General features: G+C 45.8%; 1 protein-coding gene across 6 annotated transcripts in view; it reads right to left on the minus strand.

Moving 5' to 3' along the window:
* grb10b (growth factor receptor-bound protein 10b) overlaps window positions 1–12,574 on the minus strand; it is a 62,712-nt gene that overhangs the window by 46,828 nt on the left and 3,310 nt on the right. For 5 of the 6 annotated variants that reach the window (XM_035623640.2, XM_035623632.2, XM_035623622.2 and 2 more), the window contains exon 2: window positions 2,242–2,367. In XM_035623640.2, coding sequence (XP_035479533.1) covers window positions 2,242–2,292 — 51 coding nt within the window. In that variant the 5' untranslated portion in view covers window positions 2,293–2,367. Of the gene's footprint in view, window positions 1–2,241; window positions 2,368–12,574 lie in introns of those variants that run through there. The other variant, XM_035623649.2, reaches the window with a different exon arrangement.

The following is a 12,574-nucleotide window of genomic DNA, read 5'->3' on the forward strand; positions in this document are numbered from 1 at the left end:
CAAGGTACGGAGTGTGATAACAGATGGAGTCAAGGTCGACACAACCGACTACAGTCCCAACAGCCACTCTTGACCCATGATTTTTGTGAAATGCTGCCCCAGTAAAAATAATTTAATCTTGTGATACCTAGGATTACTGGTATGTAATGTGAAACACCACACAGTAATGCTCAAATGTTGCTTGCTTAGCTAACAAAGATTTGGGGAAATGTGGGCCGTAATTGATGAATCATACTTTTGCAATAAGCGTAGTAAGTTTTACATTTGATTTATGAGCACTGTAGTTTCTGCATCGGTGGAGCTGTATTCAGTTATCCTGCTAATAACAATTGGCTCCGCTTATACCATTGCTTATTCGCCAGTCACGATCATGCGAGTGAAACAGGATTAATGCGGCACTATAATTTGCCTGTGTTTCGAATGAATGTTATCTGCGCTCGAATCTGTTTTGGATTTCTGCCGCCGTTTTTATCAGGAAAGAGAATCATCCGTCACCCTGGAATTTCACAGTGGATAATGTCATTCAGCGAGTCAAGGTACATCTGCTCAAGCTGAACGCTTCGCAAACAGCCGGGTGGAGTGTGTGCGTCTGTGAATGTGTACTGCTGTGTGTCTGTGCGTATGCGTCTGAGAGTGTACATTTAGGTGCGTGTACTGTAGCCTCACTCCACTCAGATTTTCAAACCTACACAGCCTCCAGAAATGGAAAAGTCTATATCTGCCGGATAAGAAGTATCCTCAGCCGATGTCCTTTAAAATCACCTAAAACACAAGACGGTGTTGAGCTGCAGGGTGAACGCAACATGCTACCTATTGAAAGTAGAGCCTAAACATATTCACCGCTCTATCATTGGACACTGCACGGCATACAATGATTCACTGTGCCAAATTGTTCTGTTATGGCTATACGTGGATTAAAGCAGTGGCAGCTGAGGCAATTTCACAGAAACCCAGAAGCGAGACACACATCCCTCACTCAACTCTACACACATTCACCACTCAGCTACAACTATAAAACAATCAGTGTCATTTTAGTCGAGCCATGAAGCCATGGGAAATAATTTAGACTGGGGCAACATGGTTCACAATTAACTGTTTACAAAACAGACGGACCGATATGCAGCGATCATCCACGACAATAAAGTCAGTGACGGGCCCTGACGTTGTGGCTGGTCGGTGAGAACGCTTACGGCCGGCGCCTCATGCAAATTCTTTGGTTTCGTGAAAGCTTGTTTCTCTAAGCTGTGGAGATCTGGGAGACTACAGCTGAACTCTCTGTGCTTCTAGCCCTCGGGTCAAAGGTCACAGATAAAGCCATGACCCAGATGACGAGCGGACAACAGGCCAGCTCCTGATCAGGCTAATGGTGCTACTGCCCTAATACAAATGTTTGGAAGCCCTTTGCACCGGGGAGGCTGCGGTGAACAAATCTACTAAACCTGCTCTCCGGGAGTCAAGTCAGGTCTCGCTTACACAACAACAAATCAGCATGAATATTTACACATTCATATATATATATATATATATATATATTCATATAGACCAACCTGTCCTATAGTGATATACTCTAAGATAATAGTATAACATCAATGTTTTTGCATGTTGCTCAGGGAGGAAAATAGGACGATCCGTAATGGACCAATTTCTTTATTTCCTTCTTCATTCGTGTACATTTACAAATAAACAAAGACATTATACCCTGACAAATGTAAAGGGCCGATCAAGATAGGCTGGGAAAGTCAGGCCAGGGTAGCCTGGACCATAGTGCCCTGCAATTGTTCAGGGATGATTTATTATTAGTTTCCCGTTAAAACATAAATGATAAGGCGCTTGGTTTGTACGGGGGCGTTCAAATGTCGCAATTTCTTCCAGCTGCCGACTTTCTCGCCAGTTTCATTTGTTTATTTGTTCTGTATGTTTGCCATGAAAAACTCAAGGTTCATGGTCATTTCACGGGGACACTGACAAGTCTCTGGTTTAAAAATGTCAGCATTTTTAAATTAAATACAATTTTTAAAAGATATTTAAGTTTAAATACCTTCAAGATCTGACTGTGAGTTCACCTCTGAACAGCATCTCATACCGACACAACACAGTTGGGTTTTTGAGCGTTGGTCGCGGCGACCTCTCAAACGCCAACACTTAATCTCTATACTGCACAGACACTAGTCGAGCTGTGAGAGTGGCCTGTAAATTCTTTTAACATGCTGATTAAAAAAACAAAACAACCGGACTGTTTACCTGATAATTTGGATGATGCAGGAAATAATCAGGACACCCGGCCACGGCCATGTTTTGTGTGTCTCAGCTCTTACGAACAACTTGCCTGGTTGGATCACTTTCAATACAAGATGGACAGAGAAGAACCTGCGGAGGAAAGAAGAGCAGACAAATGCAGGTTAGCCGAAAAACTCCTAAAAGACGGACAGGCAGGGTGACGACGAGGCCCTAGGGAGGAAGGATGAGGGAGGGAGAGGAGGATGACAGAAGGACTGGAAGATGAAGCCCGGGTTCTGAGAAGTCAGATATAGCACAGAGAACTTCTTAACCCACATAGACCCACGGTAAACAACATCCACCGGCAACGAGGGGACGAAGAGCGACCGCTTACACACTGTCAAATGATAACAGCAATAACTGCGCCTTGTTCGAAATCTACTGAAGTGACTGATGTGTCCTCCTTTGTACCATGATTTTGGCTTGGTTTGAAATATGAATATATATTGTGTGACAAAGTTCTCCGTCACCTGTTTTTCTTGCATAAATGTCATAGAAGTTGCTGCTCGGGGCACTCTGCTCTGTGAAGGCCCCCCCCCCCCAGCCTTCCTTGGGTCAAAATAACCACAATTTCAACAACATGGACTTCTATTTGAACTTCTTAAAGTGGGTATCCTATTAACCTCTTGGCACTGCCGCCGCTGAACAAACACCTGTAAACACTGACCCAAAAATACCCCGCAGACACCTCTCCAGGTCTTAAGTTAGACCCCGGGGGTGTATTTCGGAGACAGGCAGCTCGGATTCACAACCATGATGGTCTCTTAAAGCGGCAGTTCGTGACCCCCTCTTGGTATTTTCAAAAATATGACCTGCCATTTTATAGACGGCTAATATTGTCCCATGTTTGCGTTGGCGGTTGCGCGCCGGGCTGCCCTTGCGGCAGCGCAGTGCTGTGCGCGTTTGTGTGTGCGCGCTTCTGTCCGTAAATGTGCTTCTGCGCGCGTACGTGTACTGCGTGCGGGCGGGCGTGTGTGTGTGTGTGTATGTGGATGTTTACATATGCAGCGCATGTGTGGGGCGTGTAAAGGCTCTATTTTTAGGAGTTTTCCTGAAAACTTTGAGAAGCTGGAGTCGTGTATTTTAGCAGTTGTGTATCCTGCCTGCTCCGACCTGCTGGTGCGCAATGAATGGACCTCTCTGCAAAAGTGGAATACTGGCGAGTTGATATACAGTTGGACAAAAGTGATGCAAGAAAAAATGATAACGAGGCGGGAACACGAAAAACAACAACAACAATATCGCAGCATCGACCGCAGAGGCAGAGTTGCGCAAGAAAAAGAACTCGACTTAAGGGACATTTTGTCCGACCACGACGCAAGGCAAATGTGTTTTTGGCGAAACAACTGCACCTTGTTCAAAATCTACTGAAGTGACTGATGTCTTTTCCTTTGCACCATGATTTTGGCTTGGTTTGAATTATGAATATAAATCGTGTAAAATGGCCAAAGAGCTATCAAGGTGGAAGTGAAAAGACAGCCAATCGTAGTTCAAGGGGGGGGGGGGGATAACGGTACACATTTCAGCAAGTCTCTCCTGAAAGATATTCGTGGAATTGCGCTTGGTTGTTCACACAAAAGGTGAATTCAAAAAGAAGAAAACATTCTGACACTGGGAAGATGGTGTGTGTGTGTGTGGGGGGGGGGGGTTCCTGAGGCTGTTCAACCATCCAAGCGAGCACTTCTATCTGAGTACACGCTGTCTCTCATATGTCCACGGCGGCTGTACAACTGAACTTTTAGTTTGGCAACTATACATTCCACAATGTTCCACCTTATTTCCCAGAAGATGGGGGGATTTTCCCTGAAAAAATATGTGAGCTGATGAGATTAAACAAAACTGTCACTCTTTCCAATATTTTTTTTTTATAAGAGCTAAAAACAAAAGGTTTATTTTTTATTTTTTTATACCTCCAAAATTGGGCTTGCCATGAATGCATTCTAAACAAAGCCCTTGGCACCGCGATCACTCGGCCCCCTGAAAGGGCCTGCTTGTAATGAGAATGTCTGTGTGGGTGTTACTGTGTCAGGCCATGTGTGTGGCCCCCGGCCGGCCGGCCGGCATTGCCAGGACATCTCGTCATTCACACATTATTTACAGACACACAATTTACAACAAAAAAACAAAACAAATTAACATCGGCCCTACGCTCTCCGAGCAGCCCCTCATTAGGCGGCCGCAGACCTGCTGACTGGCCGCGGCTGAACTGGACGTTTATTATATTTCTGGATCGGGTGGTTGCGCGAGACGGGAACAGAGGCAGGCCTTCAACTGTCCCAGCGCCGCTCCCGGCGACTCGACGTCGCCGCGGGTGTAGGCGCGCGCGCTCGGCTCCGGCTGTGCGTGATGGAACATGGGAAAGAGAAGCTCGGACGTCCCGTGGGGTTTCAAAGTGCTCGTACGCGTCCCGGCGACTCTCCGTGATTGACATATTGACCCAACACACACGCACCTGTGTTAATTTGCGCCCCTGACACAATCAAAGCCATTCCAGCGCGGGGATTAGACCCTCTCAGGGCCCTTTGATTCGATTCCTTCCACTCGAACGGTGCACTGAAACCCCTAAATCTCTGACCTTCACAGTGCAATTATCCCGACGGTGTCACCGCACCAGAAGGGAGGACTTTGGGGTGCTGCGCGGCCGTACCCAGCGGTGCGGTGACGGCATCTGGATTAATTAACGTGATTTGGGGGGGGGGGGTTTGCATGAGGGAGAACGTTAGCTGATGGGACTACAACCGCGAGGGGCCCTTCATGATCGCGAGTCATAAATCCTTCTGCGGCTCCCGCCGGTGAGACTTTCACAGCAAATGCACGACACTCCGCTGAAAGTTGGTCTATCGCATCAATCTGATGCTCTGGGGAAATATTTTGTTATTGTTAAATGGTCCACACAGGTTGGTTTTTTTTATACCCCATTACCGTCAAATCTGTAGGATGTAATCCAAATCTAATCTAATTTAGAAAACAAAATCTGAAATAAAGCTCAGGTATTCAGCTCAGGTATTCAGGTATTTTTCCGCTTCTGACTGCTCCATCGTACGGTAGTGAAGCACTTTTGTGATGGATTTGCAATGTCGCTCAAGGTTCCAGTTTGGTTTCTGATGCCTATATCATAGAAAAATGTTGAAATTGAAACATCACATCCACATTTTACTCTTCAGAAAACTTGTCAGTGTGAGAGATATGTGATTTGTACTTAATGGACTAGAACACGCAATGTTATCCAACATTGCTCCTGAGCCAATGAGCTAGAAACACTAAGACAATCAATCACTCATTTAGGGATTCTCTTCTCTCGAAAGCCAGTTTTATCCAACTGAAATAGAAATATATGATCATATATGATCATATATAATAGATTATATGAAGTTAGAATATAAAAAAAATATTAAAAGACAAGTCATGGGGTTTAAATCTATTACTGAGTGTTACATGATGTAATGGATGTCAGACATACCGCGTCAATGACAAGTCTTAATTGAAATCAAATGAAAACTAAAGACAATCACCGTATGCAGAACAAAGTTGTAAAGTGTGGCTTCCTTTGAACACGTGCACGTTGGTCTACGTGCCTCGACAGTCTGGAGGTTACTGTGCTGCTGATATGTGCTTACATTTCGAGGGTCCAGCTTTAACGTCCCTGGGCGATAAGCCCCCGCAGAGAAGCCGAAGGCGAGGCCCGGGATCACCAGAACCCCGGGGCTATTTAAAGTAAAGCCTAATTGAAACAGCAGAAACATTTCCCTGAACACTTCTCTTTTAAATGGTGGTGGATCAGCGGCTGACCGGACCGAAGATGCGTGTTAAGAAGACTTTGGCATCAACGCGGGACTGTATGGAACCAGTGCCATGAGAGTAGATACAACACACAAGGTGGGTGTATTGATGTAAATAGGAATTAGGGGTGATCGCCAAAGCAAAACCCAAACTTTGCAATGTTACGTCTTTTCTCAAATTTTTTAAATATACATTTGGAATCATGTTTATTAGCTCGTGTTATGGTTTTAAATAAAGTCATTCCTTGTTTAGGCCGCAACTTCCTCCCATATTAAATATTAGGGGTTATTATTAAATTTCCCCCTCCCTTAAGCCTTTCCAAGAAGCCCAATGAAAATACCCAGAGTGGGAAAAGGAAATATTAAACGTTTCACCTCATATGCTGCATGTGGGCCAAAACCTGAAATAAGTGAGTGTCTTTCGAGCTGCGCTGCCAAACATGCCTTGTAAACTAAGGAGTCGGTTGGGCTTTTTTAAACCTGCCTGCCTGTTGGTCTGGTTTGTCTGTCTTGACTGTCAACCTGCCCGACTGCTGGGTTTGTGTTTCAGCCTTCCGAGCTGTCTGTCTGTCTGTCTGTCAGCCTGCCCGTCTCTCTCTCTCTCTGTGTCTGTGTCTTTACCTGTCTAGTCACCGTCCACCTGTCCGCCAGTCTCTGTACATTTTTGCGTGGCACTCACTGCCCTAGATACAATATGATTGCTGTCCTTTTCTAATTGGGAAAACATTCAAAATAGCGGGGGGCGGTATTTATAGCGGCGCGCGCGTCCATAAACATACCGTAGCATTAACTTGAACTGTGTACAAGTCTGGAAAGTCAGTTTACTCATAAGTGAGATGCTGGAAAAGCTCCAGTTCATGAAAGCAACAGGTATTTAAAACAGTTCTAGAAAGTTCTTTGACTCCAAACTCAAACGCAAGGCTTGTGTAAAACTCGCAATTCTTTTGAAATAAATAAAAAACAGTGTAGATTAAAGCGTGTGCATTGTAAATTGCAGAAAATATGTTATTTCAAATACACAATAAGATATGTTACTGTCCCCAATACATGCAGGGTATGAACTATAAATCTCCCACTCTACAGTATGTGCAGTTACTGATATGGATACTGGTGTCATGTGTCCGGCCCATTTGGCAAAAATAGCACAAGTCAGAGTGATGAGCTGTTCATTGTCAAATTACACAGTTCGGGGCATAGTTTCATTCAAACATAGCAAAGATGTAACATTGTGACATTTGGAATGAATCAAGCCTCTTTCCCATATTGAACCCGCATCGCTGGGTTCCATAACCATAAACCATGAACCGAAACATCACAGCTGTCCCTGGCAGCATCTGTACGCCTCAGCCGCACACCTGTGTCAACTACTTGCCCTGTGCATATAATTTTAAAAATGTGTTCATCTCAGTCAGATTGACTGCCGCTGATTGGACTGGACACGGCTTAACACGGGGCTGTTCAGCTCTGCTCAGTCATCTTTGGAATGCAGAGAGGACTTTTTTTTTTTTTCCCATATAGGCTACCGGGTGAAAAAAAAACAAACACGTCCAATAAAGCGAAACCCCCGACCTCGTGAGGTGGCATGCGCTGATTTGTGGGCCAGCCCGGGACAGGGTGGATGGTGATGAGAGCAAGTGAGGTGCACATATGGCGAAATACGTGAGTGTGTGCTTTCTACTTAGGTATGGTGAGGTTCGAAGGTGACTTTTTTATGCCTCCAGGGGTCAGGTGGTGTCAGGGAACAGAGTGTTTTATCTGCGATGCCCAGGGGCAGAGGTCTGCACAGGACTGTTTTTTCTATCTCACACTCCAACTGCTCCTGCAGGATTTGACTGACCATAACTGACCGCTGCTGCAGATGCACCATCTGATCGTCCTCCGGTCGCGTTTTGATCACTTCAAAAATATGTCTGCCCCACTCCCTGAGGGCAAATATTTGTTAGCAGCACTTTTTATCTTAGCCAATGCCAATACAGCAGCTCAACTCTTTAACAAGCCCAGTTTTTACACTATTATCTCTAAAAGGGGAAAAGTAAAAGTGAATGAAACATTATGGCTTATTATGGACTTGTGGAATCCCACTGTAGCCCAGGGCATCACCGAGACAGAGCTAGAACATGCTTAAATATTCATAAATACGGGTTCATAAAAGAGGTTTTCGCAAAGCAATGAAGCAACAACGCATACGTTGTGTGCTGCAACCATGAGCTAGGCACCAGGTTCACCCTCAAATTGGCGAGTGTCCTACAGTCTAACAGTCTCCCAGGATTTCCCCAATTTTTTTACGCGTAGACAGGCGTGAGGAAAAAGAGCCAGTTGTTTGCAGCAGCAAGAAGAACTGACCTGAAATAACACGCATAAAGAGCTTTGTTCAATGACATCACCATAATTCGGACGCGCAGCGTGTCTGGCAAATAGTCTGACACGCCCCCCAACAAAAGCCGCCAGGTAAAGCGAGGGCACTTCCCGCTGGAGGCTGTTGACCAATCATAACAGAGTGGGCCAGCCGGCCAATCAGAGCAGACTGGGAGAGCGGTCACACCGCGAAGAGAGAGAGAGAGAGAACCACATCCACGCAGCTCACCAAGCCCCCATGGTGCACTGCGACGCATCGGCTACCTCCCTCTCCTCCAAACCCTTGCCCAGGCATAACACCCCCAACCCCAACCCCTGCCTGACCCCTCCCCCCACTCCGCAGCGCGCCAGTCCGGAACATAAACAGCGTCTTAATTCAAGAAATGGCATGGATCCAAATCAGTGTCTGGGGACTTGCGGGGAACTCATTGACATGAGTGTACTGACCGTAACCCAACCCCAAGAGAGGGGAAGGTCAATTATTCCACTGTATATGTTTAAACTAGACAGACGCCTTAAATGATAATAGTTAGTCTGCCCCCGTGAGTTATCAAAACTTCCTCTGGCGCGGTGACCTATGGAAATTTGCCGTGCGCAAGATGGGGAGTGAGTAAGGGGGCTGCATTGTGTCTCTCTGAGCTGGAGCTTCCTCCCCTCTTATGCCCAACCAGCAATGTATACCTGCAACTGACTTACCATTGTGAACTTGACCAATGAAAATAGTCTTGCAGAATCATTAGATTACATCGAATTAAACTGACAGAACTGGGTCCCCATCATACAATCTGTGCATCATCAAATATAAACTGTCAAACCGTTTGAAAATCACTGGAGGCAGTGCATTGTGTTATAATACCACAAAATAAAAAAGGATCAGAACATCTGGTATTCCAAGTTTGACTCAAACCGGTTTAAGTTTCTCAAATGCGGCTGTCAGAGGTGTGTGTTTGTGTGAGTGTGAGTGTGTGTGTGTGTGTGTGTGTGTGTGTGTATTTGAGTGTGTGGGCTGGCTGTTGTTTCTGCAGCGATGCAACACTGAAAGACGGGAGGAGAGAGAGAGTGAGAGAGAGAGAGAGAGAGAGAGAGAGTCGAACAGAGCATCTCTGTCTTCTGTTTTTAATCAGCAGATCAGATGGTAGTCACTCCTCACTGGATGGGCTTGTTGCACATGTTGATTAGTCATTAACTGGCAGCTTGCATTATCTGAGAGCAGCAGCGTAAAGTGGGGCTATAGGAGAGGGTCTGATGTCATGCCGGGGGAGGCTGAATAGCACCAGGCTATGGGAGAAAGGCCTTTTGGAAACATGGGACAGAGCCTAATTGGATGAGGATTTCACCGGGCTGCTTGGGAGAACCCGGTCTTATGCAATGGTCAGGAGATGAATGGACAGGGCATGGGAGCAAGGGTGCTTGTGCACAAGTTGGCCGCAACGGTGGCCCAACAGGGGCGACGTCGGGCGGGTTGGCCTTCTCTTGACACCGTCGCCCCTACACCTGTTGGTAGCACACAACTCCCTCGAACCAAACGCTGTGGCAAAATGTTAAAGAGTTGTCACAGTGGATCCACTTCTTTTATTCGAGAACACAAAGCTGCTAAAACCATAATTGAGCTCGAGCAAACGGAAACATCAAACCCAGATTTCTTTTTAAAAAGGGGGCTAGAGGTCTGAGTGACCACTCGAGGGGAAAGGGGAACAGGATTTGTTTGACTTACTTGCTCTTAGGAATGCTAAAAAAAAAAAAATTGGCTGGGAGAAGAAAAAAAATAATATTAACAAAGACTTAAGTCCTATTCCTAAGTACCAGTAACACTCTCAGCCCTAATCGCTTCCAAGTCTGGGAATAATACTGTAGAAATCAGAGGGCAGAAAAAAGGCAATTATGTATGACAAAACACATGCATACATAGTCACAAAGGGGCTATATTCAGCGCACAAGGGGGATTCAGAATGAGGTCTTCTCGGCAGTGCTTTAATCCAGGAACAGTATTGTTCTACGTGTGCACACATGGAAATGTTCCTGGAAAAATGAAACCCATTTTTCGTTTCCAATCACAGAGTACATCTGCCTGAGTCAACTAGGCATGGTTTGTTTTGAGTTTGCATTGCTGATTTCAACTGGTGGATTCAGGCACAGATCGATGGAGAGAGGCAGACAGAGATAAAGACGGCGAAACTAGGAGAGACAGGCCAGCAACAAACAAAACAAACGGATGATGGGGCAGATAGTGCGGTAGACAGATGGACAAAGAGACCAAGCCGAACGGAGACACGATAGACATGTAGAGATTTTTTTTTAAAAGCAAGGAAATGTGAGAGCAAGGGAAAAAGCGGTGTACCCGTGTGTTTGACGGGATCACTCTGCCCGACACATCACTGTACATCCACACCACGTTACGGGTGCACACCTGAGCCTGTGGTCCCTCAGGTGTTCAGTTACCGACAGAAGAAAGGCGACATTTTTTTTTGCCTCTCACGCACGCTTGGGTTTCAGCCACATTCGGACAAACACCAGACAGTGAGAAACTCAATCCGCCGTGCGCCGGCGTGGCGGGTTAAACAAGCGCGCGTTGCGTCATCGTATGTCACAAGTGGAAATCGGGTTTGTGCAGGTCTGTATTTGCAGTACGGAGGGAGGATGGGAGGGGAGGGAGTGGGGGAAGAATAACACCACAATGTTTTTCCTCTGGCGAGGGTTTGGGTTCTTAGAAATGACTCCTCACAAATCAGAACATGATCTCTCAGCAGTTAACGCTGAAATTCCGAGTGCATATAACGCTCAAGGAGAGATCCGAGGCACTCTGCTGACGAAACTTTGAGAAGCCTTTCTTCAAGATGGGTATTCCGCGGTGAACGTGAGACGAGCAACAGCCCCCATGCATAGTGGCATTAGCGGCCTTATATTCGGGGGGGAATCGACCTCTGCGCCGTTTGCCCTTTATTAGACACGAGATTATTGCAAACCCCGGAAACAGAAGGCGGATTCTCACAGAGCTCGCGGGTGAAAAAACGCAGAGTGTGACCGCTAGATTGGTTATGCAACAAAAATCCTCAGGGCGAGAGAAGGTTTACTTTGTCACAGGACGACGCTCTCAAGGCGAATCCTGCAAAAAGGATAATACACTCAAACCGGAGTCTCATCGACGGTGACATTATTCCTAGGATAGCTTTTCCTGAACCCCTCCGAAGACGAGTTTCAAGTGGGACCCCTGCATTACGGGATGGCGATACCCAGCCTCCTTGGCTTCATCCACCAATACAGGGGAATTTACAATTGTGGCTTTTGCAACTACTGTTAAAATAGTATGAATAATAAGGTATAACTTTAAGACTCGTAAGGCGGACGTCGTCAAAAATATATTCATTGCAATGCTACGTTTGTACTACTCTATGTATTACCCTATAGCTAAAAACTCTTACACATGCATAATAGTAAGCCAGATGGAATAGAAAACACGAAAAGAACATTTGGGCTGCTCATCGCTTGAAGTTATTATCACAAAGAGAATCTTTTTCATATACATATAACACAGGCCACAGTATTCAGACGCATTAAGTCTGTTGCGCATATTGTTGAGTATATATTGTTACCGTTTTCTACCCTGTTTGTATCTGCATTTTTTTGTAATTTTCACAGCCAGCTAGTGGTCACGTGTTGTATTGTCCGCCCGTGCTTTCTATCCGGGATTTACCCTGTGTGTATCTAACGGTGAAACTGCGTCCCCGAAGAAGAATCTCTGTGCTGCTGTGCGTTACTGTGTGTGTTGTCCGTGTTTAATTCAATTCAATTCAAAACAGCCACCTCCATTAAGGCGTTCATCTTTTTGCAAAGAGCGCCTTGGGTCTTACCAAAGAGCGCCTTCGTCACACTCGGTTCCAAACTTCTCTGCACCCTTTCTTTCTTTCTGAAGCTAAAACGTTAATCGAGCAGTGTCGTCTGCATTAAGAAGTGAAGAGATGTCAGCTCGTGGTTAATTCGAAAAAAAAAACCAAGACGCAAAAGATTCGTGGAATGCTTTAAGGCCGAGCCAATGAAGAACATGCCCGTCCAAACTCTACCTTTAGCTATAGAAAACAAACAGCAGCCGCTACGTCACTGGATCATTCCTGGACCACGGACGAGCCCAGGGCGAGCACTTTGTGATGTTGACCCTGCGTTTGGGG

Source organism: Scophthalmus maximus, chromosome 1 (genome assembly GCF_022379125.1).
Source record: "Scophthalmus maximus strain ysfricsl-2021 chromosome 1, ASM2237912v1, whole genome shotgun sequence".
Lineage (NCBI taxonomy): Eukaryota > Metazoa > Chordata > Actinopteri > Pleuronectiformes > Scophthalmidae > Scophthalmus > Scophthalmus maximus.